Below are 25994 nucleotides of genomic sequence, written 5' to 3' on the forward strand. Positions count from 1 at the left end.
ATGTGTGTTGTTGTTTTTGTGTTTTCTTTTTTCTTTTTTTTGAAAGACATCCACGAATAGACAGTGAGTCATTTCCTGCAGAGTCGATGCTGCTTCGAGACGATCAAGTCGACGTCTATCGGCTAATTGGATAGGCATGGTAGTTGCCATCCTCGTAGCTCCCGTCGTCATCGAACACGGCGGCTGTGCTTCCAGCAACGCTGTAGATACGAGGAGTCATTGGGGTTATTGGGGTCATTGGGTTTGCCGCACTCCGGGGAATGTTGGCGTACGGTGGCTTGATAGGTGTGACAACGGGCGCTTGCACGTGTCCAATATGCCCATTGTGTCCGTTGAGTCCATGAGGGCCATGGGGGCCATGTAATCCGTTGGGTCCGTTGGGTCCGTTGGTGTAACTCCGAGTGGATGATCCCGAGGCCGACGATGACCGGCCACCGGGGCCCCAGCCCTCAATGAAGCTGTTGCGCCGGTTGGCGATCGGGGGAGGCGGAGGCGCTGGGGCCGGAGCAGGCGGGGCCGCGCGCCTCTCTTCAAAGCGGCGGGACAAGCGTTCCTTCTCGGCCTTGCGCTCCCCCTTTTCCTTTTCCTTGTCCTTTTCTTTACCATTTTCCTTTTCCCGCTCTCGCTTGTCTTCCTTCTCGTGATCGCGCGACTTCTCCTTGTCACGGACGCGGCTGCGTTCCTCGCGATCACGATCCTCCTTGCGCTCCTTCTTGCTGGAGGAGCGGGAGAGCTTGGGACGCTCCGGCACCGCCCCAGACATGTCGTTGGCGGCGCCGGAGGGAAAGACGGGAGCAGTGCCACTCAGGGCATTGTACTGGCGGGAAAGATTGCTAAACTTGGCCTTGAGTTCATTATAGTCCCGTGAGAGCACGTTGTTTTCGTAGATGAGCCTGTCATTCTCCTCCTTAACATGGTCCTGCTTCTCCTGGAGAGAGGCAATGCCGTCCTTTAAAGTCTGGTTCTGGTTCTTGAGAGATGCAACGGTGTCCTTGAGAGTCTGGTTCAGAGTCTGGTTCTGGGCCTTGAGTTCGGCGGCGGTAGCCGTTATCTCGGCGAGTTTCTTGTTGGCCTGTTCCAGTAAGCTGAGGTATCGGTCCCTTTCTGAGTTAGTCTTGTTCAGCTCGGTGTGAGCGGTGTTGAGGGAGTCGAGAAGGCGCTGCTCGTAATCGGAGATGACTGCAAGGGAGAGTGAGCAAATGGCATCCATCAAAGCTGACCAACCATCCATGGGAAGAGGATTATGGGTAGACGTACCAAAAGGCGCTGAATGCGCCGAGTGCGACACCGACGCCCTGCGCCCCGAATTGGCGGATACTCGCTGATGCAGAGACATGGCTGGTGATGTGATGCGATAAACGCAGGATGATTATATTTTTTTTTTAGTTTTCTTATAGTATTTTGTCCCTTTTTTTTTTCTCAGGAGACAAAATTTGATTCGACTGTCGACCCAATGGTAGTGGGATGCGACGCTGCCCAACCCAACGCTTGTACGGCAGGGGTGGGAAAATGCAGGCGAAAGCAGCCGAGGTAGCAAAAGCCCTTTTTTCACCCAAGGATCATTCGTCAACCCAAGCGCGCTATGCACCGGACGCTGTGGATTATGCAGGTGGAAAGCAGAAATGTGTCTCCAAACGCAAAAATGTTCATGTGCGTCTGCGAGATCCGCACACTCGATCTGTAGATGGGTCGTGTGTCGGCGTGCAAGGGACAAGGATGAGATGAGGCGGCAGGTTTGAGATGCTGTAGATGAAGGCGCTTGAAAAAGACGAAAAGAAGATGATGAAGATGTGAAGATGTAAAGAAGAGAAATATGCGAATGTGAAAGGAGGAAGAGGGAGGATGAAAAACTTTTTTTTTTACCTCCTTCCTCTGCAGCCCCCGGCAGAATGCGGAATAAAGTGGTATTATTTCGAGGTCAGATAGAAGGCCCGTTCACACACACTTCATGCACACGCACGCACGCAGGATGGATATCATGTATGTAATATCAAGTAAGATGAGAAAAATAGAATCAAATCAATAAGATGCAAAAAAGAAAAGGGGGGAGGATGGCAGTAATAAGAGAAGAGACGGCGAAGAAGGTAATGGCCGAGAGGGAGAGGGAGTCGGTGACCAGATTCCTGCCTTGGGCGACTCGATGGGCGAAGCCGTTAGGATTTGGAGAGAGAGAAACCAGACCAGACCAGACCAGACCAGACAAGGGTCAAGGACAGCGAGACGACAACGGGCAATCAATCAGTCAGTGGTGAAGCAGCCAGGGAAAAAGGAGGTGTGGCGCCATGGAATTTGCAAGTCAGCAAATGCAAATGCAAATGCATTGGCCGCGAGTATCTGGTACTTGCGCCGCCAGGTGAGAGTCATTCATCATGCACGCAGCCAATTGATCTCTTCTACCATTGACTAGCAGAGCACGCCCACGCTCATCCATCACTTTTTTTCCTGGGTCGTGTATCTGCTACAACGCCAAGGATCCATCGTCGCTGGCAAATCGTCGTCTTGAGCCCGCCATTGGCTACTGTGGCGGTGCTTTGTCAAGGCATCCAGGCGCTGCCTCGAGATTTACAGCCCCCATGCGTCCCTCATGGCCTCCCGTAGTCTCCCATGGTCTGCCATGGTCTGCCGTGGTGTTGCGCCCAAAGGACTCGAAGCTTCACCACCGGCCGCTTTGGGACGCTGCAGCCTGCCGCCGGAGACTTGCGTGGCCATGGGAGAAGCGAATCGAAGTCCAAGACGGTGACTCACCAGGACTTTGTTTCTCTGAGAGGGGGGTGGGAGAATGAAGTACAGTAAGCTGTGTGCGTGCGTGAGTGATGTGATGCGGAATCACGAGGGAAGCAGAAGGTTAAGCAACAAAAGAAGCGGTTGGGTGGCTGAGTGCGTGATTGTCTTTGTTCGGTTCATTTCTGTCTGTCTCTGTCGTCTTTCTTTGGTGTTTCAAACCGTTAGTTTAGGCAGAGGTGGGTGCCCAGTTATGGATCCCATCTCATCAATACTGTTAACAACCAATACCTTCATTACCGCCCGTGATCTTGGTGACGACAATGATCATCTTCCTGCTTCCAACCGGAATCCGCGAAAAGTGCCGACGACGCGTCTCGTCTCCAGCTCGGCTCGAGGCTGCATCCATGGATCCCTCCGTCCATTCGATTCCATCCCGTTCCGCTGGCTGCCGCTGCACCTCTTTGATGGTGTCCCTCGGGCGCCTCCTAGTGGTGTTCCTGTTCTGCCCGCATCCACGGCTAAAGACGCACATGTAAGGCCAGATTGACAGCGCAAATCGGGCCCGACAGATGCACGGGCTGCTGCAGAAATCGGGGCTTTTTCTTCCTTTTTTCCCTTTTTTTTTCTCTTTTTTTTTGTGAACGTCGTGTCACAACAGCTACATGCAGCCGGGGTACATGTACACCAGCGCAATATAGACTGCACGTATCTTGACACAGGTTTCCGGTCAAATACATGTTAAAGCGAGGGAACTGCTACGTAGAGTTATTTCTAATCAGCGACACATCGGCTCTTCCCCCATAATGCATTTACTCTCTTAGATTAATAGGTATCTACTACATGCCAGTCGCAAGGCATACACCAACTCTCCGAGGAGTGCATGTAAAAGAGACTCGTCGATCTTGTAGGCATCCATCGGTCCGTGAGCGGGGGCCACACAGCAACTGCAAGTCCTAGAATCAACAGCTGGTCTGCATGAGGTTCCTGCGCACAGAAACGGCCCGGTATTATCATCGTTTTCTTCTCAGTCCGTATCTCCCCATGTTGCTATTACACCTAAAATAGATGAAACCAAGGTCCTCTATCAAAATATACAGCTATTGCCTTGGCTACGCGAATACCGGCTTAGTCATTCGATTTTTGCCCACTTCCGCTTTTCGGACCTGTCAATCATCTGTTTATAATATGGAGCTTATGTGTAAGTCGTTCCCGAAGGTACCTATGTAGTCAAACTTCCTCCTTGTCTAAGATTTGTAACCAAGCACATCCCTATTTGCAGGTATATTCATCATATATTCGTGCAATACAGGTCGTAAAAGGTCCATTTACTTTTCGATACGTGCTGTTATTGGATCATATCGCATTTTAGTGGCCAACGAGTCTCACAAGAGGAGTAGCAAAGGTTCCTCCAAACATTGATCGCAGCAGAAACTTATCAGAAGCTAAGCCAGCATATTAATTCAAACAACCCCAAAAAGTTTTTGTGTTTTCTTACTCAATCTGAAATATGTTTCTGCCATTTTGCCTAGTTATCTGGGGGTTGACAATCACCGAACCGCATGTTACCCGCTTCTGTGCCTGTAGCTTGGCGGAGCACGAGTCAGAGACATCTACAAGATGAACCTAAGATGCGGAGATGGCGAATAGGAAGACAACATCTCTCAACATATAGAAGGTGGGATGTTGAAGGTGGATGAAATAGCTAAATGTATACTTCACATTACCTCCCTATAGTTGAGAAAGATTGATAGAAATATCCAAGACACTTCGATTTGACTTGCTCGGATTGTGCTTATCCTAGTCAAGTCCTTATCCTAGTGAAGACACATCACAGGTGACACTTCCTAGCCATAGTTTCGAAATCACGGTATCATTGCGTTACCTGACAAACACCCTCACACCCAACAGTGGCAAAAAAAGAAAGAAAAAAAAATTAATTGCGTGCTGTCAAACAAGCAACGCCCCAATCCCTTGTCCCACCAGCCACATCGTCACCGCAGCTCCAAAAAAACACGCCCAACCTGGTCTCTAAATAAACGCCTAAACGAACCACATCTGGCAATTGAACGGGCGTATAAGGCAGCCATCCATTCCATCCATTCCATCCATCTACACACCCCATTAACAACCTCGTGCTCTCAGTAAATGTTACCCAAACTTGCACTCTTTCTTCTCACCGTGAATTTTATTATATCCACAAGCTCACCGAAAATTCCGCCTGAAAGCGGAGAGTCTTCGTCATCACTCACACACAAAAAGTTTTTTTTTTACGGCCATTTGCATCCATCGTACCAGATACGAAGTACATAGACTAGGACTTTGCTCATTCTCTCGGTGTCTTTTACAGAAAGAGTTATCTTTGCAGTTTGTTCAGACCCCATTTTACAATCTGCACACCAAAAAAAATGCTTATATTCTACACCAAGAGTATCGCGTGATCACGTAGCTGATGCCATACCCTAGAATCATACTATATGTATTTTGCAGTGCAACCGTCCACATGACGCTTTTATGAGTGATCTGAGACTAAATGCCATTCGGATATATCACGAGGTAGACGGCGCTGATTGGTAGCATTTTATTCTTATCTCCTTTAAAGGAAAAACAAAGTTTAAAGTCGTATTCAATAATGTTGATATTCTAGATAGAATAGTTCTGATGTCGAAAAGAAAAGATAAATCAAGAAGCGTTGAATAGTAAAACAATAATCATCAAATAATAACCAGTAATCATCAAAGCCCGTCATAGACAAGAAATCGCCATAAGTACCAAAAAAAAAAAAAAAAAAAAAAAAAACATATGAGACGTTATACCATGTCCAATACCCAGTCCATCCATAAATAAGTAGGTATACAAAAGAGAATAAAATGTCCAAGTCCGGATCGCTGTCCCATCTATAAGCAAAAGCAAACAGTCAGTTTAACCCTTCTATCCCACACGTAGTCGATATCCCCACATACCAATAAAAAAAGCAAAGTAATACAATCACAACGATTTCTCCTGTCAATCTGTCATCGAGGCGGCCGTGTAAATGACTCCTCAAAATTCCACAGATAGGAAAAGGTTCAAGGAGAGTAGACGTGGTAGAAGATGAATGAGAATGCAAAAAGCTCAGAGACGCTTAGATCATATCGTTTCGCCGCAGGATATCTTCGTAAGCCTTCATCTTCTTCGTTCGAGTCTCCATCAAGTCAAAGATGTCGTTGTAGCGCTTCAGCAGCTCATCGTATCGCGACCGCCAGTGACGGTACTGGTGCTTCCAAAAGTCGACATCTCCAAGGATCTCCGACACGCGCCGGCTAAAGCTCTGCTCGAGCTGCTTCGACAGGCTACGGGTCTTCTCACGCAAGCCTGCGTTCTCCTCCCGGAGCTCGAGGTTATCGGCCTCGAGCTTGACAATTTTGTACTTGAGCCTCTCTTCCTCGCGGTGGTGCTTGGAGGAGCTGTCGCCCGTCTTCTCGATGCTCCGGCGGAGAGACTCGTTTTCGATGGTGAGCACGCCGATTTGTTTCTCGAGACCGGGGACGACGACGACGGTTAGACGCTTGGCCTCGGCCTGCGAAGTCGAGGCGACAGACTTGAGGCGGTCGATCTCGTCCATCACCGACTTGTTGATCTCTTCCAGCTTGCGCTCCTTGTCGACTAGAGCGTTCCATTCCTCAAGGCTGACCTTGATGTAGTCAATTTCGCGAACGCGGTTGTGGTGTCCGCCGTAGGATCGTGATCTCTTGATGGACACAAACTGCTGCCGCCCCTCGGGGGTGGTTTCGACAAACCACCGCTTAGACATTGTTGCTGGGTTGTGTTGGTGTATAGCTTTCTCGAGTGTTTGTGTTGGTGTAGTATCGATAATGCTGATAATGATACTGATGTAGTTGGCAAAGGTCTGGCTTTGAAAGTAAGGTTGTAGTAGAGTGATATATTTGTCAAGAACAAAGTTGTCACACGAGTACCCGGGGCGAGGCAGAGTATATATAAAGTGTCTCTGAACCAAATAGACACTCGGTCAGTCCAGGTGACCGAAGCAGACACCACAAGCCTATCCCGGTATAAGTGATGAATGATGAGCCCCAGCCACAATAAAAAGGCAGAACAGGGCTTGATTCCAGTGTGGATAAAGATAAGCATCCTCCAGAAATAGGACTTTGCCTGGAAACACATGGAACGAGCAGCTCAAAAAGAGAGGGATAGAAAGAAAGAAACATGGCCACGGGTCGAAAAGATACACACACACAAGGCCTGCAACTTTTTGATTGTGTTTGCAATCAACAATGACCACCATTACGGATGTGGCTGGTATTAGTGAGGTGGCTTGCGTACGTGAAGGAAGCGAACCGACCAGGGCCAGAGATTTTTTAGTCTCCCAAGGACAAAAAGACTTTGACAATCAAAGCTGTTTAAAGTCCTTGGGGGCTTGAGAGAGCACATAGTGCACGAGGCGGAGTCGCCTGACGGGTCACCCGGGATCCGCCCTCTTTGGAGACGGAGAAAGATTGAAGCCTGGACGCTCTGCCATGGATGGGGTCAGGAAGAGTCAACTTGGTGCTGCTGGGTTTGAATACAATACTGTGAAAAGGTCAGTCATTTGAATCACTCTTTTGAACAAAAAGACAGGAGTTGATCCAGGGTTGTAATCGTCAAAGATGGAGGATAGCAAAACCGGCTCTCGGCTGGCTGTCTGTCATCTGCAAGCAATGGAACGAAATAAGCGCGAGCGACCACTGCAGGGACGCTGCAGCTCTCGGAACTTTGGGTCAGCGGTGTCGATGCCCTCCGCGGCCCAGCATTGGCTCGCCGGCTGCTGGTTCCTGGAACAATCGCCAGCTAAGGCAAAGCACAGGGCGATGATGCCATGGAAGTGGCATGTGGTGGGTGGGTGGTCTGGTGTAAGTGTGGGAGGGCCACAAGGGCTGTGGCTCAGGCGGACGCGGCCCGTCCTGATGGTGTCAGTTGACTTGCAGCAGCGGGACGTCCACCAACTCGCACTGTAGCGATGCCCTCTTCCAGCCGGGTCCACAGCCGAGCTGCCGCTCCTACAGGGCGCCGGATGGTCCTTTGCGACTCCACTGCGGCAGCCCGCGCACTGTGTTTCTGGAGTTGGCGCAACTTCGTGGTGCTGTCTGACCTGCATCTGCATACACGCGCGTCTGACTGACCACTGCGCGTGCGACAGCCAAGTACAAGTAGCGGTACACGGCGAATGGCAGCAGAGCAGTGCTAAATTAGAGTACATGTAGCCGAGTCTCTTTCTTGTCTGGTGTCAAAATTTTGAGCCGCATCTGCTGTTTGGGGAGGCATCCCAGCAGTTGTCCCCCAAGTTTGGCATGGCGGGCCAATCTCTCTGCCTGCGCCACACATCCATCATTCACTCACTCACTCAACCCTCGAACAAGTATTGTTTCGTGCCGGCTCCCGCTTTGAGGCGGTGCTCAGCCCAGGAAGAAAAATGATGTGCATCTGCATCGGTCTAGATTAGCCGTTGATCGCTTGTTGGATTTGACTTAGACGCGGACGGGGAGCAGGGAAACCCCTGGTCAAGCTTTGCTTTGCTGCAGAGTGAATTTCCATACATCTCGCTACTACTAATACTTGTGCGGTTACTTAGATGCTGTGTTACGCTCAGACTACCATTATTTACTTCTCTCAATACAAAACAAATACCCTCGTTAATACGGTAAATAATGAGTGAAGAAAGTAACCTCAACTCGTCAACTCACACTCAGCTTTTACCTCCTTTCCATGTATTCGAAACCAACTCTATACAATAGACCCTATTAACCGGATCCTTCTCGCCTCACCTAAAATCCCATCCTCACTAACCCCCTCTTAGCTCAAAACCCCAACAGTCACTCGCTCACACCTCAGGCCAAAGAGGCAGCCATCCATCCATCTCTTCCCCTCCAACTCCGTGACTCTTACCAAGTACGTAAAATAAGGCTCCCACGCTTTATTAAGCGACCCTCCCAGTGTTTGCCACACACTACCTCTACGTAAATGTTTCCTGAGTCAGCCCCGACCCTTCAGTCTAGGCAACATTATCTGCCTTCTACACTCAGGCCTCGCTCACATATTGTCTGAAGATGGTGTCATACCTAAATTCAGCTTTGCCGATAGACTCACCGCGTCCGCCGAAAGCGGCGGCAACTAACCAATCAAACTCGGGTGGTTGCCTGAGAGCCCTATGCCAGCAGCTCGCATTCAAGCCCGTATCCGGTTCTAGGCCTGCAAGTATTCCTGAGGCATGAGAACTCGATTTGAGAATTCTTGTAACGTGTCGTTTTTGTCTAATTCCTATTTCTTCTGTTGTCTTCTATGTCGGACAGGCCGAAGAGTTGGGGGCTTATTCGTGGCCTTGTTCTTGTTGTCACGGAGGTGGCATGTACCTTGCCGTCTGCGTGACCATGTAGGAGGTTGTTGTTATGTTATCAGGCTATAGCTGGCTCGCTCAACCAACAGCAAGTAGAGCTTGGCAACAAAGGATTCAATATAGGAGAAAATTTCTGCTTTCCACGTTACTGGCTTACACGTATTCCTTAGCCTTTGGGAGTATTCAGATGGAAGTGGCACACTACTATTAGAACCTCTTGGAATGTAGTTGATGTTGTAGAATCAGAGTCAAAGTCTCAGCCATTACAGTAATGATGGTGATTTCGTGACTATGTTCAAACCTTACCATCTCACAACCCATAGCTACCTTATCTCCGTTCAGTGGCTTTGCTCTGCTGATTTGCCCACCCTGTTGTTCTCTTAAACACTGACTCCACACGGAGAGTAGCATCCCTTGATCAGTAAAAAGCACCACAGTATACCAAACATCACATTTACACAATTCCCAAGACATAGATTCAATAATTTCTCTCTTTTAGCAATTTCCTATCTCAGTCCGGTTCGCTCTTGGAAAAATCCCAGCCAATCCTGACTGTTTCCCACTATGGTATCATAATCCTCCCCCAATCTTCTTCCGCCTTCAAATAAAAGCAATCCCATTGTTATTTTGCTCCTTCACCTCGTTCACGCTTATAGAACCAAAAAGAAAAGAAAATAGAAAAACTATATACACCGTTTGTCTCGCTCAAAGGACGTTGGATATGTCAAAAGGCACAAACTTTCTATCTTGGAGGCATCTTTGCCGTCCCCTACTTTTCCCATACTCTTGCCCATGAGCAATCTATATGAAAAGGGATGAAGAAAGAAAAGAAAGAACAAAAACTAGCCAGCCGTTTTACAAGACGCCTATTAGCCCTCCCTAGGTGCGCCGTGGCTGAAAAGAGAAAAAGAACAGTCAGAAACTGATAGAGTAGCGTATACTTCAATCATTCGAATGAATACACTCCCTCGTAGAGACGTGTTATGAAGCTAGTGCTTGTGCAACGGCAGCCTGCAAGCCTTCCAACAAGGCGACCTCTGCTGCGGCCTCGTCATCTTGTACAACAGTCTGTGACATAGTCGCCTCCGGCGCAGACACGAGCTTGTGAAGTTCTGTTTGCGCGGGGATGGACGGTTGCTGAGGCTGAGATGAGTAGGCTGGAGCGGGCGAGGCCTGAATGGGTGTCGAGATGTGCTGGGAGAGGTGAGACGGGGTGGGTGTGGGGGGGATTGTTAGGGTAGGTGAAGGATGAGCCACCGTTCCGTTTTGGAGCTGCGTGGAGGCGATCGGCGTCCCAGGCTGGCTTGGAGTCGTTTGATGGTGTTGCCCAAGGGCTGGCGAATGCGACGGCTGAATATGGGGTGACGACTGTGGTTGTTGGTGGTATTGTTGCTGTAGCGGCTGTGGCGAGGGCTGGACTTGTTGATGATGCACTTGTGCCTGAGTTTGAGTCTGTGGAGGCATCTGCGTATGCGGCTGGGCTTGTGTCAGGGCCTGTGTCAAGGCTTGAACATGTGTCTGGGCTTGAGTCGGCGTCTGAGGATGTTGCTGTTGTTGTTGCTGCTGCTGCTGGAGTGGTGAGTGTTGTTGTTGGGGCGGTGAGTGTTGCTGCATCTGCAACTGCGGCTGCGGCTGCGGCTGCGGCTGGGACTGAGGTCTGGGAACCTGGGGAGGGAGCTGAGTCTGTGGCCGTTGAGGTGCCAGCGGGACCGGTTGTGAGGCTTGCTGCACTGCTGCCATCTGGCTTTCGGGTTTAATCTGCGCCGTGTTGGGCATGATCATGCCACCACGCGAAATAGGTGCCACGTTGGCCTGCTGTGTGCTCGCCATCGATGCCGTCGGCGTGTGGTGCAGATGTGACGCATGCTGCTGCTGCTGCTGCTGCACCGAAGATGCCGACTGCGCTGCGCTGGCTGCCTGGGCTGGCGTTACCACACTCTGGCCTACGGCAGCAGCCACAGTAACCGGTGGTCTGGCTTGGTGATGAAGCTGTTGTCGCGGCTGCTGATGCGGCTGCTGCTGTTGTTGAGGCGGGTGTTGCAGTCCTCCAGCCAACGCCATGATGCCTTGCAGTTTAGCCTGTTCTTCCTCAGAGTTCATTCGTGCTCTCTCCTCAGCTTCTTTTCTGGCAGCTTGGGTTGGGGCTCGAGTCTTGAGTTCTCCTGTAACAGCCTGCAGGTAATATGGCATTTCTGAGTTGGTCTTTAAGAAGAATAGCTTCAGGTTTCGTGCCTTGTCCTTGAGCTGCACCTGTGTCCTGTCCTTTAGAATGTCGGAAATAGTCCCATTTTGACCAAATAGGGTCAGAATCTGGCTCCAGTGGGGGCCCTTGACCATATCAAGGCCGGCCATGAGTGCTTTTTCTTCCTCCTGAGTCCAAGGCCGTCGAGTGGAGTGCAGCCCTTCTCTCCTAGTATGTGCTGATGATTTGGACAGCGCTGCTTGTCGGGCTTTGTCGTAAAGAATGGCACTGGGGAATGTCTGGTTTGGTGGGAGGTTATCGGAGGATCCGGTTGGTTGAGGAGGTTGCTGCTCCGGAGCTGGCTGGCTGGCGTAGGTAGTGTAGTAGGGATGATGGGATTGGTGTTGATGAAGATGGCTCAGATAGGGTGACTGCGCAGCCATAGTCTCGGCTGTTTTCATGTGAGTATGGATGAAGATTGAAACAAGTTCACAAGCTGGGGACTGCTTACCTGTGCTCTGAGGGACTGTAGGTTGGTAGGGAACGGCAGAAAGGCCATGCAACGTGGTTTTAACATAATTCGACGTGCTTTCCGCAACCAGTGCCTCCAGCTCCTTGTAGTCTGAGATGAGGTCCAACTTGGCCCCGTTGGTTTGAGCTGCTACCGGAGCAGCTGTTTCTGTCTTGGACTCGCCATTGACAGTCTCTGTTGGCGTCTCTGTGACTTCAACCACGGCCGGCTCTTCTACTGGGGTTTCCTCCGTCAAGCCAGCCAAAGCATTCTGCACCAAACCCGAGGTTGTTTTCTCGAAAAATGAAGAAAGGTCGTCGAGGTCCAGTTCGCCGTCATGTGAGCCACTCGGTATTGACTCCTGGTTGGCAACGTCGCTCAACAGCGCGGAGACTCCCAGTTTCTCTCCAATCTCTGTCATGGAGGCAAGTGTCGTCCTCACATGCGCTGAAAAGCTCTTCAAAACATCACCATTGGGATATTTTTCTTTTAGGGCGGCTATCAAAACATGTTAGAACCTCCCTAGAGCAGGACAAAAAGAGAGCAAGATGAACACTACTGACCTGGCTCTTTCGTCTTCACCTCGTCAACAAGAACATCTTTTCGAGATTTGACTGAAGTCAAAAGTTCTTGTTGAGAGGCTGACATCGGCTCGCTACTCGCATCTGCCGACTCATTCAGTCCTTCCAGCATAATCGTCTGCACCACCTCTTCTATTGATGGCCCATCTCCATTGCGTATTAGAAGCGACTCGATTGTCTTGTGTGTTCGGATTCCGAGGTAAAGCTGGGAGAGCCCAGAAGACAGGTCCGACAGCTGACATCGAAAAACGGCTGCGAAATGCCTATCGGCGGCAGTAAAGGAATCCAGGCCCCCCTCAACCAGCCACGTCCCAAACTTTGCAATGTTGGCCAACTCCAACAAGGTGCGAGCTTCCGCCTCTTGTATCTCTAGCTCGTCGGCGGACAGCACCTGGTCATCCGAGAAGAGCTGCCATGTCGCATCGAAGGATCGTTTTAGTCGTCCGTATGAGCGCCCATATCCCGAATCTGCGTCTCCTGCTAGCTTCGACATGTCATCAATGGGCTGCTGGAGTAATATCAGTAGTAATGAAAGCGCCTGCAACCACGTTAATCCTCTGGTGAGCTGAGCGCATTGATCGTATCGCATCTCATTGACGTACAAGGTTCCCTAGCGCATGCGTGTTGGCAATGCGCACGTACTTTTCCGGCTCCGACAAGAAGGATACAGGAGCCGGGCGGGCATCGGCGCCATGTGCGTCGTCCACTTCCATGGGATCGCTGCCATGCGCCTCTCCGGTCTCGATATTGAACTTGCTAACCAGGTCGCCAACATTGGAGAGCGCATTCTGCACCAGCAGCGCCAGCCCATCTTCGAGGGACGTCTCTTCTTCTGTGGTAGGGTTCTCTGTTTTGGGCCTCTTGGCCTCTTGCTCACGCTCATCGTGATTGTCTTGGGCTACGTGCTCGAATGGGCGCTTCGACGCGAGCTCGGCGAGAATGCTAAAGTCGAGGGCCTCGAGACCCGTCGGCTCATGTTCATGCTCCTGCTTGATCTCTGTGCGAACCAGAAGGAAAAGGAAACCCATTGTCAGCCACGGGAGAAAAGAAAAGAGAAGCAGCGCAGCAGCAGCAGCAGCATCATCTCACCTCTGGGAGAGCCCGTCGGCGCTGTCTGAACCTGCGTCGGCTCAGCCATATTGCCAATTGCCTCGAAACAGGCCCGTCAGGGGAGCATCTGCAAGTCTTTGCGGCCAGGAGCAATAATGCCAGGTCGACCAGGCGCAAGGCAAGTAGAATGGGAAGTCGAAATCGGTATCGGTATCGAGATCTGGGGCGAGGCCGTCCTTCGTTTCGCAATCCCGATCTGCGGGTATGATGGCGGGCGGGCGGCAGAAAATTTGCTGAGTCAGATCGATCGCCGATGCCCTTATTTCTTGCCCCGAAAAGCAGCTGCTCCGAGATACACAATGGGCACAAGAATTAATTGGGAGGGCGCGAAATTAAATTGCGAGTCGAGAAATCGAAAATGGGCCAAAAACGGTGTTGCAGAAAAGCGGCGGCGGAGCGAGGCTGGCGTGCACCGATAAAGAAAAAAAATCCTTATCCTTGCTTCCAGCCAGTCAGCAGCGTCCAACGGCAGCTGTCTTTTTTTCACCAGAGGCGGGATAGCGAGGCACTCATTGGATGGATTTTTGTCGCTACGGATAAGGCTTTGGTGGGTAATAATTGCCTCTTGCTGTTTTTTTCTCTTGCGCCTATGGATGGATGGCTTTTTTGGCTCGTGGCTGGTGAAGGTGTGGAAAAAAAAAAGTGGTAGCGGCATTACATAAGGCATTGAGATGTCACTCTTCTTTCAGTGTGCAGTGTGTGTTAATCGATGCAAGTCCCAACGGCTGTCCTCTGTATAACGACTCAGTCCAGTAAGGCAACTGCTTTTTATAACACAAGGCCTTCCAGTGTTTATTACTATAAGAAATAAATGAATGAACTTTATTTCTTGTCATACCATTGTTACTATACCTTTATTCTTGAATTGTAAACCCTCGCCTCTCTATAAGTGATGGCTTCATTGTTCTTTCTATTCATCCTCAAACACCACATCCCTCTTGCCAACCAATCCCAAATTCGTATACACAAGTAGACACCCTATGTAGAAACAATAATCATCATTTACTAATATGAATCGAATACATATCATTATCTAAAACATCTTCCATCCTCATCCTAAAAAACACTTCCCCTACAAACCTCATCAATCCCTACAAACAACAACAATCCTACAACAAATGATCGACAAACTCCAATGCCAAACCCACACCCGCACCCCCTGGGGCCAATCTCCCCACCGCTACGACCACCGCATCCGCTACCTCGTCATGGGCCTCCTCTGCGCCTCCGTCCTCGCCGTCTTCATCGTCAGCCTCGTCTTCATCGGCGACCGAGCAGTCCAAACCTACCAGCCATCGTCGCCCCCCGACGATACTCCTACGCCTTCACTTGAGCCGTCATCGACATCAAACGCCACTAACACTAATGCTACTACAAACATTTCGCTGTACGTCAAGAGTGGCAGGGTTACATGACTCTTCCATATGAGTCGTTGGAAGACGGAGACAAGCTGCAACTCCCAAAGGCGTCACGTCAAATAGAATGGTTGCTAGTTACAGGCTCAGTTAGAACAGTGTGGCACATGGGAGCAAGCTTCATCAATACTACGTTAAAACCATATCACACAATACGGAAACAAGGATATCAACAGCTGATGTACAACATATCTTCATGCATTAAATATAAACACCGTCATGCCTCGTTACGCGGCATATGTCATGTAAACACATCCCCTCTCCAAACATTCAGCCATCATAAAAAGAGCATTAGAGGAAGCAAGGCTAAAAGACGCAGTCAAAATGCCTGCCTCCATGTCCCGTGAATTTTTTTTTTTTCTTTCTCTGGATAAACCAGTTGCGTTGTATATAAACAAGACGACATCAGCATAACCAGTCATAGAGCCAAAAACCAGCTGGGTGACAAAGGCCAAGACGCAGTCCCTCTGCTGAAAGTCGCATGGTAATATTAAAAAGAGAAGAAGAAAGCAAAGATATTAAGTAGCTGGGTATCTGATATTCGTCTGACAAATACAAATCCAAAGAGTAACATCAGTTGATCTTACAAGAGGATTGCAAGGGCGAGAACAGCACCAACAACACCGGCACCGAATGAAGTGATGCGCTTGTCTGTGCTACCACCGGAGGTTGTTGTTGCGCTTGATGGGCCGGAGGTAGTGGCAGAAGAAGACCCGTCGGTTGCAGTCGAAGGGGGAGCCGTGATGGCCATGGTAGTCGCGACGACGGCACCATCGCTGGCAGTCACACTAACAACTGTCTCTGTCGCCGTCTCCGTCTCCGTGGCCACCTCTGCCGAGTGAGTCCTGGTGTTGACGGCAAGAATCTGGCCCAAGGTAGGCAGGTCGACATCGCCGTTAACTTGCCACCAGCCACCAGCAGTAGATGTAGGGCAAGCGCGGGTAGACACCTTGCTCGGGTTGTAGTCAGACTTGTGGACGCCGGCAGGAGTGTTGGTCGCCCACTTGGACTTGAGAGCGCTGAAGTCGGGCTGCTTAGGCGTAGGAGTTCCCTTGCGCAGGAATCCACCCTCGACATCAGGGCCAGCGGGTTGACCAGCAGGGGCGTAGGTGATGATTCCGTAGCTGTTTTCCTCCTGGATCCACTCGTAGATGATGGCACCGCTCCAGTCATTAACCATCTGGGGGCCAAAGATGGCGTCCTGGTCATCCCATGCGCGAGGGCCGGGGACGATGCATCCAGTCTCGGAAAGGAAGATGGGGACGGGGAAGTTCTTGGCGTACAACTCCAGCTGGTCGTAGGTAGACTCGGTGTATGTGCTGGGGTCGCACCACGAGTACGAGTTGAGAGAGAAGAAGTCGACAGTCTCAGACGAGTTGCCACCGCAAGTGAGGTAGTCCTGGAGCATAGGGCGAAGCTGCAGGATGTCGGCAGCAGAGTATCCAATGGGAATGTCACGGTAACCCTGGGCATCGCGGTACGCCTTCATGTCACGAGCAGCAGCCTTGAGATAGGGAGCCGTGGGAGAATCATCTTTAGTAGCAATGTTCTCATTTCCGACGAAAACACCCAAAAGGTTGTCGTACTTCTGGAAGGTATCCAGGACCTCGGCATATCTTTCGAACTTTGTCTTATTCCAGTAGTTATTCTCCTATACAATTGGTCAGAAAATACAATTTAAAAGACTGTGAAAAAGGAAAAGAATGAATTGACGCACGGGAATAATGTAAGTATCAAAGGTATCCAGGTCAGCAAGGACGTAAATGCCGGCGTCGTCAAAAGCCTTCATGCAGCCATCATGGTCCGCCGAGGGGTCGACGTGGTACACGCGAATGGTGTTTGTTCCGAGCTCGGTCATGAGTTTGGCATCGCGCTCGCACTGGTCAGTGTCAACGAGAGGATCCGTGGGCCTGAGCTGGTACGCAATGCCTAGAGAAGCAGCTGTCAACACAAATCATCCTCCCATCATGAACGTCTCAGATGGCCATACCCTTGATGAAGAACTGCGAGCCGTCCTTGTTGAAGAACTTGTTTCCAAGGGCGGAAACGGGATCCAGAGCCACGACGAAGGATTTGGCGCTGGCGAGCGCAATGGCGGCAGAAGACCAACGCATCGTGTATGAATTAGTTTGGGGTTGAGAGAGTGGTTAAGGAATCACTGTTCAAAACTCGAGACCAAAAAAAAAGGGTCCAAGCCAAAATTGTCAAGGTCAAATTAAGCAAATAAAAGCCGTCGAGGGAATCCCAAAAAAAGAGAGAAAATGCAGAGCACGGCGAATTTGTCCAACCAAAAAGGCGAGTGTCCAGTTCACTGAATGAATCCCAGGGGAAAAGGGGAGACGAAAGTGAGAGCAACGTGACCCAGAGCGAGAGAGAGAGAGAGCGAGCGAGAGAGAAAAAAGAAGCGAGTGCGGTCGGACGCTCAGGCAGTTGGCAGCCAGTCAAAAGAGCGAGGCCGAACAATTAAAACCCAAAAAAAAGCACAAGCACACACAGCTGCGACTCCGTGATGCGAGAAAGAGCGGCTGGAGAGACGGAGGAGAAAGAAGAGCGCAGATCCCGTCGACAAAAGAGCGATGATGAGATTGTTATGGCATCGTGCAGCACCCCCATATATTTTACGAGTGAGAAGTGCCAGGCCAGTAAAAAACGAAACAAGGTTGTTGCGGATCGGGCTTCGTCCTGTGTCTGCATCGTTGCTAGCTGCCAAAATGCGGCTAGGCCGTGGGAGAAAGAGTGTGGAGGGATCCAATTTGATGCTGCTAGCAGTTACGAGTGGTTTGGCGGAGGATGCTAGCAGCATTGGATCCAGGCACGGACATGGACAGGACAGGGCTCATGGGGGTCACGAGGCAAAGGTCCATGTCTTCGATTTCTCGTGTTGCATTGATTGACTCTCTCTGTACGATGTTGTGGAATGGAATCAATCAAGCCTAATTCCCAAATCATCCAATTCACCAATATGGATATCAAAGACGCATAAACATGCTCGTAAACACAAAAGATCACCTCACCTATCAAATGCCGCCATTCAAACGTCAAAGGACGCCCTCATGCACCATGACATGCTACACTTTTCCTCTCTCTCCATCCCACTCGGGCAAACACAAGCACCCAGAGCCAATAACATCAACGTTCTCCCCCGAAGATAACGCCAAGCGCCTCCTCGTATAAGCCCAAAGCAGCACCACCAGCTAGTCTCCTCGTTTACGATATTCCCGCACGTCCAATCGCGACCAGGGGCCCCCTCCCTCGACTATTCAGTAACGCTCGAACTCGCCTTTTACCCGCCAATGTGTTTCTGGCTGGGGTAGCGAAAAAAAGATAAACCTATCCGTTAAAGACTAAACAAAAAAATCTGCAGCATTCTTTGCCCCTGACATGAAAGCGGCCGGCGCTAACGCGGTGCTAGCGAGTGTCTCATTTTATGAACACGGGTTTCTGCATGCTGGTAAGCCTTGGCTCTCGGGAAGAATTGTCACGGTCGCATTGTTTTTTTGCGCGGAGAGACTGTAAGCACTGTCCTTACTTACTGTAGTATGCTATCGATCGCCTTTCACGTGGCTTGCTGCAAGGGGCGGATATGAGGCCCTCATATGGCATCCATGTGGTTCGGGTCCTCCCGACGCCCTGGAGCACGCTGTGGCTCATTTCCAGCAATACGATATCAATTGGCGAGTCGCGGTTTATTCCACTTGCAGCAAGCTCAGCGATAGTATGTCTACTGTAAGAGGCAAATGGTCTGTAATATATCGTATGATGCTCCCGATTTCATTTCGCCTATTCGTGCCAGGCATTCCTTTCTCTACGTCATCCCGGCAGGCGTTGTGCAAGGTAAGCTTCTGTTTAAGCTACAACACTAAATGCAGTCCAGTATATATTTTGAAGCCATACCGTGGAGTTTATGGCAAGGTAGATAAAAGAAAAGATCGAGTAGCCAGGACCCCAACTCTGCTACCTATCCAGCATCACATATCTCAAATTTAAAGCTACATAATTATTCAATGATAATACCAAAAACAAGAGAAGCATCGCTATAGCAGCAGATACTAAAAAAAAAAAAAAAAAGGTAGCGATAGGACTCTAGATTAAAATCTCGATAGTAGCAGAAAGGGGTGCTGGAAAGCAGAGTTGGGGTGCTAGCTAGCACTTCCCCAGATATAAAGCACAGCCATTAGCTAACCTTTTCCTTTTCCTACGATACGTGACATCGAAGCAAAGAGTAGAAATATTGTTCTTGTAAAATGCCAGCCAGTCTAGTCTACCATGCTAGGGCCCCATGAGGCTTCATTATTGTAGCTCTAATATGCATCAAATCATCAACAACTCTTTCTCCTTTTTTCTCCCACTTCTATAAAACAACCAAACCACAAAGAAAGAGAACACGCCAGCGCCCTCTCCTTCTTGGTTTCCTCTCTTCTCCCCTTCATCTACCTCATCTTCTTCGACTCCTCCGCAGACCCCGTCCTCCCAATAAACGTCTTCATCCCCCTATCCACACCAGCAAGCTTCCTCGCAACGAGCTGCACCCCCACCGGCAAAACATTATACCAATCCACCCACCGCGCGTAAAACGGCATCGCAGCAGTAACGCCCTTTCCGCCATCAATCGCCGCCACAATCTCCTTCGTCACGTCCACGGGCTCGACCACGGGCGCGAAGAAGCTGTTTGGCGTCTGCACGCCGTAGAAGAGCGGCGTGCTGAGCTGGCCCGGCGTGACGAGCACGGTGCGGATGTCCGGGTGCGACTCGCGCAGCTCTGCCGCAAGAGACTTGTGAAGTGCCGTGAGGCCGGCCTTTGCGGCAGCGTAGTCGGTCAGTTGCGCGGCGCCCAGGTGGCCGATGACGGAGGACACGTTGACGATTGTGCCGCCGCGGCCGCCGCGGATGATTGCTGGGAGGAACGTCTTGAGGCAGTAGAAGGGACCCAGGAGGTTGGTGCCGATGCTGGTCTCGATCTCATCGATGGAGAGGTCCAGCAGCGGCTTGCCCACGACAATAGCAGCGTTGTTGATGAGCACAGTAGGCGTACCGAGCTATTCAAAGTTCAGTCAGTCAACTCATTCAATCTCATCGTTTAAGGTCGTCATCAAAACACTCACATCCTTCTCAATCTCAACGGCAACCTTGGCCACCTGCTCCTTATCGCTCACATCGCACTTGTAAAACGTCACGCCCCTCGCCTCGCCATTCTCCATCTCATTCACATCCAGCACGGCCACGCTCGCGCCCCTCATGCCGTACACCTCGGCAACCAGCATGCCCAGCCCGCTCGCGCCGCCCGTCACCACAATCACCTCCTCGCCCAGGTCCACCTCGCGCGGCGCGCCGTTAGCAATGCGCTGGTTGACCGCGCTCGCGATCCACATGACCGAGATGAAGATGGCCCAGGCAATGGCGCCCACCATGGGCGGCGCCTCCCATTTGGTCGTCTGGGCGCGCAGGCACAGCGGGATCAGCCAGCAGATGAAGGGGTGGAAGATGGTGACGTTGAGGACCTTGAGGATTAGGTCGACAGATAGCGGCGCGAACCACGAGTCGTGCTGTGGCGGGCGCGAGTAGCTTGCTGGAGGCATGATGGCGGTGATTTAGGTTATGTGGTTGATATGAGGTTTAGATGTCAGGAAAGGAGTATAAAGGAGATGAAATCTGGTGATTGAACTAAAGTGGCCGCAGTGGAGGGTATCACATGAAAAAAAGTACCACTGGCCCAATTCACCACCCAAAAGACAAACGCAGTAAAAATAATGGCCTCAAGAATCTTGCCAATAAATAAGATGAAGAAGAAAAATCATTAATATGTAGAATAAAATAGAAAGCGTCTACTCTACCATCATAGAAAAAGAGGAATCAAAAGCTCTCTTATAACAAAATCAAAGTCACAGCGTCCCATCTCATGAAACCGTTTTAGCGCTCCCCCTGGGCTCCAGCTAGTCAGTTTCGCGACGCCGCAGCCTGTGCCCCTAGAAATTTAGGAATTTAATTGGTCAGACGCATTTCTTTGTCAACACCTTTTCTTTTCGACGGATCTGGTAGCGGAGATGAGATGAAACGCTTTGGCAGTGTCTGAGCTTTTGATGTGCTGCCGAGGGGATTTTGGGGGTGTCCATGATTGTTTCACTTTGCGGTGGATGGCTGAAACGGCCTCTCATGATCTTCTCTTCATTATGGAGTGCTTCTCGTCGGTTATCATTCCAAGGTATTCATTCATTCAGTCTAGATTTGTACAAAAATGTCCATATGCAAAGCTTGTGCCGTGATGATGCCGTAACCCATGATATATCCCAGAGCAGAGTCTATCCCAAACCAACAAATTTATATAAGCCCATCAATGCCATGCCTCCACACAATCGTACACGCAAAATCATGATAAGTAACTTCTCACAACTTCCTCTTCCCCTCCGCCTTCTTCTTCATCTTCTCCCGATACGCCCTATACTTGCGTATCTCCTCCTCCTCCCACTCTTGCTCGCGCTGCGATGCCTTCTTACTCCACTCGTGATACGCGGGATCTCGCGCGATGCCCTCCATCCGCCATCTCTGCGGCGGCTTGATCCCCAGCGCCGCCTTCTGCTCCCACACTTGCTTGCCTCTCTTGAACCAGCGCTGCTGGCGGTCCTCTTCTTCATCTACCGAGGGCCTCCAGTTGCTCTTGAGGATTCGTCGAATCGCTTCGCGCGACACCTGAAATTTGTCCGCTAGCGCATCCGTGGTGTAAATGTCGGGGAATTGTGCGTTGAGAGCCCGGATCCCAGCCAGGGCGTCTGGTGAGAGTCGTTTGCGCGGCTGCCATCCCTCTGGGAATTTCTCTTTGAGTGCTGCTTTCTGGACCTGCCACGGCTCTTGGGTCCTAGGCCTTGACTTTGACGACTGTCCTGTTGAATCTGTCGGTTGGGTTTCGGCAGAGCCTGGCCTGACTTTTCGTTCCATTTTTGCTCTTGATGTCGTGTTCTTTGAGCCCTCCTCTCCATCTGCAGCAGCAAATCTTCTCTTCCCACTTCCATCCCTCCTCGTCCGTTTCCTCTCGACCGGTTGTGAATCCGCCTCAGCATCTATACTCGACGCCATCTCATCCAGCGCTTTCGTCGTGCTTGGCTGCGCATCCTCTCCAATCGCACCCTGAGATCCCTCCTCTCCATTCTTCTTCGTGTCCACCGCTGTCGCCGCTCCATCCTGCCTCTTAAGTCCCGAAGCGTGCAGTCCACGATTCTGCCCCAAGACCACCAGAGGACGGGCCGGCCATCGAAACTGTACGGCTGGAGAAGCGTCGGGCCGGTGAATCTGAGCGAGACCACGCGCAAACGTCCGCCATGGGACGGCGCGGCACGAGCAGCTCATTGTTGGGGAGCACGTGTGTGAGAGCAAGGCAAAATGAATGCTCTTGTCTGTTGGAAGAAAAATATGCCAATGCGCAAGGCTGCAAGAGGAAAATCAATTTAGGTATCGTTAGTGGGGGGTCGATGTGGGGCCAGCCGCACTGCTGCAATCGCTAATCACAAGCTGGATATAAATCATCAATGCATGGAACTCAATGCCGCAATACATGTCACGTATAATGAATAACAGTCACTTTGGAAAAAAAAAATGCAAATAATATGTGCTTGATCAAGTTAATTGAACTAGACAATTCTATCCAGCCACTTGGTATGGCTGTTGATGTTACGCCCATCTATCGGTTGGTACACATCTAGGTATTCTGAGACAGGAATCTTTGTTGCTTTTCAGACAACTCCATGAAAATAATAAAAAGGAAGAAAACAACCCCAACTCCATATCCATATTAATAATGAGGTCCACACGAAGAATCGACAATCTCCGGAAACCAAAAGTAGTAGCCGTGCGTCATATCTCTGCCAACGCCAACCAAGAACCGTCTCCCCAAAAAAGCGTACAGAGAAGGAAAAAAATAAAGAGAAATGATAAAAAATCCGTATGCACACCGTCCATCATGTCAACATGTCCAAAACTCCCCATTTATAGGTCGTTCATCAGCTCAACGGGAGGTCGAGCAGTCTGAGCCATGATGGGCTTCGAGACTTCGAGCGGGCTCAGGGCAGGCTCATCCGTCATGTCCTCAACAAACACAGCAGGAATACCGGGGCTAGTCTCGGCATCGGGCTTGTAGATGAGAGTCGAGCTGCGACTCCGGGTGCCAAAGTTGGGCACACCGCCGTCGGTAGGAGTAATGGGTGAATCATAGGTGGGGATAGGGCGGTGGTGAAGCTTGGCCAGAGCTTCGGCAAGATCATCAGCGTGGACCTGCTTGTTGGGCGCATCCTCGAGGCGCATCTCCCAGCCATGGGGAGGGCTGGCGGGCGGCGAGATGAAGAACAGCTTGCCGGCGTCGGGAAGTTCCAGGTGCTCTGGCTTGGCCTCAATGGGCGTGGAGTGGCCAAAGTAGAGCTTGATGCGCTCGCCCATGACGGCTTCACCGTCCCATACCTGGCGCACCGCTAATGAGGCATCGATGTCGAAGAAAGAGACGATGATGCGGCGGAAGGACTTGAGCGGCGCAAACGAATGTATGGGTGCGGTGTGCTCGATGAGGTCGCGAATGGTTTGCAAGTTCTCGGGCAGGAAGATGTCGGTGTTGTTCAGGTTGGTGAAGATGAGTGTGTTTGAAGGAGGAGTGGGCTGAACCAGTGGCGGGAGGTTGGAGAGATCCAGGCTCAGGTTCGCCTTGTTGCGGGATGAGGTGGAAGAGGACCTTGATAGATTAGGTGTCTCCATTGTGATGTAGGTTGTGAAAAAGTTTTAGATCGCGTTGTGGTTAACGTCTGATCGGAGTCATAAAATGCAGATGCGTGGTCTAACGATGCCCTTGATATCAAGCTGAGCTCGGGGTGTCGTGTGACGTGTTCGGTGCAAGTTCGGCGGTTATAGAGCTGCTATAGCCGTATCTGTAGTCGTCCAAAGATGCAGTATTCGCTGTACTCGGCAGTCGAGATGGTAGAGCAGGCTGTTGGTGTTTTTGTCTTGTTCTTGAGGAGAGGGAAAAAGAAGAGGAGAGAGGAGGCAATCTTATAACAATCAAGCCCGAAACAGAAGGCGGAACAGGTGCAAAAGGTTAATGGAGGCCACGGGACTGCAGTGGCTCAGGATTGGCTGCGCAAAAAGGGCAGATGGAAGCGGTGGAGCCGCGATTGGCGTGGCCCAATGCTTAGCGCTGGCGGTACCCCATGCAACTGATTACAGCGGCGCAAAGTACCTGCTACGGGCGATATGGGCGATGGAGGTACCTGCGATGTACTGGGGCAGTGCAGCATGGCCCCGAGTAATGAGTAATGCAAGCAGCTCAACCAGTCAATGCGGGCGGGCGAATTCGTGCGAGTGCGAATTTCTTTGTCCTTCTTTTTCTTGTGTGCCCCTGCAAGGTGAAATTTTTGAATCGCCACAAAAAGCCCCGGGGCGTATTGCTTACGAGTACGACTGTGTGTATGAAGGTACAAGTAGATGACAAGGCATGATGTGCCCTGATTGGAGAAACCAGCAGGTAGGTACCTGACCGATGGCTGCGAAGTGGCCAGTGCAGCATTGAACAATTGAACTCGTTCCAGTTCCCCATTTTGGACACCTCAGTCTAACGGCAATACGGCGCAGACGAGGTACATGTGAACAATAGGAGGTGCCTGAATTTGTGACTAAAGTAGTACTTTCACTCTTCATATTATCATGATGAATTTAAGGTATTTCATAAGTATCTTTCAAACAGCACACAAGTATCACATCGTTGAGAGAAAACGTCCCCCGCCTTGAACCCACTGGCACATTGAGGCTGTGCGATGACTTTCGCGGTACACCCGATGCAGCAACTCTGAGGTTTCCAAGCAAGTCAAGGTACACACACGCCGTCACCGACGTTTTCCTGCCAGCAGGTTTTGGAGTCTGTCCAGACACAATTAATCAGTGACAGACTAAGCATAACCTTTCTTCTCCTCTGTGGCTGAAAGCCTCTTTTTCCTTCTTTTTCTTGTCACTTCTACAGGACTCGGTATTGACTCGGTTTCTTCTCCCATGGTCAAGCCAAGCCCTTGCATGGATACTGGTTGGTATCCGCCGTCCCTCGAGTAAACTCCATCTCGTGCAACATCACATCAACAAAGAGCTGTCGCATGTCCAATCCATCCCGCACTCCGCACTCTGTAGGGACCTACCTATCCAGTCAACAGTACCGTAGCCCGCCATGGGTACATTGCAGAAAGTACAAGTACAAGTTCCAGCAAACGCATCCCAACCCGGCGGAAATCTCGCCCCGTCAACACCCCCCCCCCCCCCGTCTTCTCGTGGGCGGCTATTATCCTTGGCTTACATAGAACTAGCAGTAGCAGCTTCACCATTCACCTATCCCGCTTCCTGGCCTTCCGAAGCGAGTTCTTGCATCAAAATCAAACCCCCCCTCGGGAGTGGAAATAATACAAAGCATTCGAAACGATTCAACTAGCGAAATCCTGCAGAACGTAACAGAAGTCCGAACCCACTTGTTATCTTCCCCCTCACCCATTCGCCTTTGAGACGGCGGTGCAATGAAACCAGCCATGTAAAAGGTGGAACCTCTTGGTTGTCACTGGAGACGATTTTCTTGAATCTTCCTATTGCGCATGATCGCCCGCCACCATAAACTTACGTACGTTGCTCCGTATGCATGTCCAGCCGGACCATGTGTCCCGATCGCGGTTTGCCTCGAGGGCTGTGTATCGCAAGAAACCGTTTCCAGCTAGGTGGGCTTGTTTGATAGCCCTCGTGCCTGTATCATGGTATGGTATGGTAATGGAGTCGGCGCTACGCCTCAAGCACGAGCTGTTGTGCTAGCATGTACGAGTATCCCAGCCCTCGGCGCAATATTCCCCGAACAACGTTTGCAAGATGCAATGCCCATGGAATCCGCTTACGCTTCCGCCTCACATATATACAATCACCCTGCAGTTGTCGTAGCCTGGCATAATCATAACCTCTGCATTAAGCTTTCTACATGATACATGACAAACTCTAGGCTGAGCATGATAGAATATCAAACATCAGCCACGCTGTAACCTTAAAAAGCTGCCTCTTCACCTCCGGCCCATCCAATGGGATGCCTCACAAACGTCATCCGCAGAACAATCAC

At 50.6% G+C, this 25994-nt stretch overlaps 9 protein-coding genes across 9 annotated transcripts; 1 reads left to right on the plus strand and 8 right to left on the minus strand.

Annotated features, from left to right (window-relative positions):
• Nucleotides 1-115: 115 nt before the first annotated feature.
• On the minus strand, nucleotides 116-1336 carry M431DRAFT_499259 (hypothetical protein; the record flags this gene model as incomplete). The annotated part of the gene is made up of 2 exons (XM_024917777.1): nucleotides 116-1179; nucleotides 1258-1336. 2 exons carry the CDS (start codon nucleotides 1334-1336, stop codon nucleotides 116-118), a joined length of 1143 nt encoding a protein of 380 aa, XP_024770118.1.
• A 4509-nt stretch (nucleotides 1337-5845) lies between these two features.
• Nucleotides 5846-6514, minus strand: M431DRAFT_95099 (hypothetical protein; the record flags this gene model as incomplete). The annotated part of the gene is made up of 1 exon (XM_024924659.1): nucleotides 5846-6514. The coding sequence occupies one exon, from the start codon at nucleotides 6512-6514 to the stop codon at nucleotides 5846-5848; it is 669 nt and encodes a 222-aa protein (XP_024770119.1).
• Nucleotides 6515-10072: 3558 nt separating this feature from the next.
• Nucleotides 10073-13503, minus strand: M431DRAFT_95357 (hypothetical protein; the record flags this gene model as incomplete). The annotated part of the gene is made up of 5 exons (XM_024924691.1): nucleotides 10073-11724; nucleotides 11785-12282; nucleotides 12348-12903; nucleotides 12968-13362; nucleotides 13455-13503. The coding sequence occupies 5 exons, from the start codon at nucleotides 13501-13503 to the stop codon at nucleotides 10073-10075; spliced, it is 3150 nt and encodes a 1049-aa protein (XP_024770120.1).
• Nucleotides 13504-14593: 1090 nt separating this feature from the next.
• On the plus strand, nucleotides 14594-14890 carry M431DRAFT_499263 (hypothetical protein; the record flags this gene model as incomplete). The annotated part of the gene is made up of 1 exon (XM_024917778.1): nucleotides 14594-14890. One exon carries the CDS (start codon nucleotides 14594-14596, stop codon nucleotides 14888-14890), a length of 297 nt encoding a protein of 98 aa, XP_024770121.1.
• A 583-nt stretch (nucleotides 14891-15473) lies between these two features.
• Nucleotides 15474-17004, minus strand: M431DRAFT_499264 (glycoside hydrolase family 72 protein; the record flags this gene model as incomplete). Its single annotated transcript, XM_024917779.1, has 3 exons — nucleotides 15474-16541; nucleotides 16608-16819; nucleotides 16881-17004. 3 exons carry the CDS (start codon nucleotides 17002-17004, stop codon nucleotides 15474-15476), a joined length of 1404 nt encoding a protein of 467 aa, XP_024770122.1.
• Nucleotides 17005-17158: 154 nt separating this feature from the next.
• On the minus strand, nucleotides 17159-17784 carry M431DRAFT_253338 (hypothetical protein). The gene has a single exon (XM_024913804.1). The coding sequence runs from the start codon at nucleotides 17691-17693 to the stop codon at nucleotides 17313-17315; it is 381 nt and encodes a 126-aa protein (XP_024770123.1). The 5' UTR covers nucleotides 17694-17784; the 3' UTR covers nucleotides 17159-17312.
• Nucleotides 17785-19114: 1330 nt separating this feature from the next.
• Nucleotides 19115-20562, minus strand: M431DRAFT_151617 (hypothetical protein). The gene is made up of 2 exons (XM_024912842.1): nucleotides 19993-20562; nucleotides 19115-19926 (listed from the first exon to the last, which is right to left on the minus strand). The coding sequence occupies exons 1-2, from the start codon at nucleotides 20464-20466 to the stop codon at nucleotides 19321-19323; spliced, it is 1080 nt and encodes a 359-aa protein (XP_024770124.1). The 5' UTR covers nucleotides 20467-20562; the 3' UTR covers nucleotides 19115-19320.
• Nucleotides 20563-21050: 488 nt separating this feature from the next.
• M431DRAFT_512005 (hypothetical protein) lies at nucleotides 21051-22270 on the minus strand. The gene has a single exon (XM_024919771.1). The coding sequence runs from the start codon at nucleotides 22226-22228 to the stop codon at nucleotides 21272-21274; it is 957 nt and encodes a 318-aa protein (XP_024770125.1). The 5' UTR covers nucleotides 22229-22270; the 3' UTR covers nucleotides 21051-21271.
• A 216-nt stretch (nucleotides 22271-22486) lies between these two features.
• Nucleotides 22487-23907, minus strand: M431DRAFT_512006 (hypothetical protein). The gene has a single exon (XM_024919772.1). The coding sequence runs from the start codon at nucleotides 23618-23620 to the stop codon at nucleotides 22865-22867; it is 756 nt and encodes a 251-aa protein (XP_024770126.1). The 5' UTR covers nucleotides 23621-23907; the 3' UTR covers nucleotides 22487-22864.
• Between the last annotated feature and the right edge of the window lie 2087 nt (nucleotides 23908-25994).

The sequence above is a fragment of the Trichoderma harzianum genome, assembly GCF_003025095.1.
Source record: "Trichoderma harzianum CBS 226.95 unplaced genomic scaffold M431scaffold_14, whole genome shotgun sequence".
Lineage (NCBI taxonomy): Eukaryota > Fungi > Ascomycota > Sordariomycetes > Hypocreales > Hypocreaceae > Trichoderma > Trichoderma harzianum.

Excerpts from the sequence above, each read along its gene's own strand:
- M431DRAFT_253338 (XM_024913804.1), bottom strand. The coding sequence starts at position 17,693 with ATGCTGCTAGCATCCTCCGCCAAACCACTCGTAACTGCTAGCAGCATC.
- M431DRAFT_151617 (XM_024912842.1), bottom strand. The coding sequence starts at position 20,466 with ATGCCTCCAGCAAGCTACTCGCGCCCGCCACAGCACGACTCGTGGTTC. Across the intron at positions 19,927-19,992 it reads CCGTTGAGATTGAGAAGGAT|CTCGGTACGCCTACTGTGCT; the intron begins GTGAGTGTTTTG and ends AACTTTGAATAG.
- M431DRAFT_512005 (XM_024919771.1), bottom strand. The coding sequence starts at position 22,228 with ATGAGCTGCTCGTGCCGCGCCGTCCCATGGCGGACGTTTGCGCGTGGT.
- M431DRAFT_512006 (XM_024919772.1), bottom strand. The coding sequence starts at position 23,620 with ATGGAGACACCTAATCTATCAAGGTCCTCTTCCACCTCATCCCGCAAC.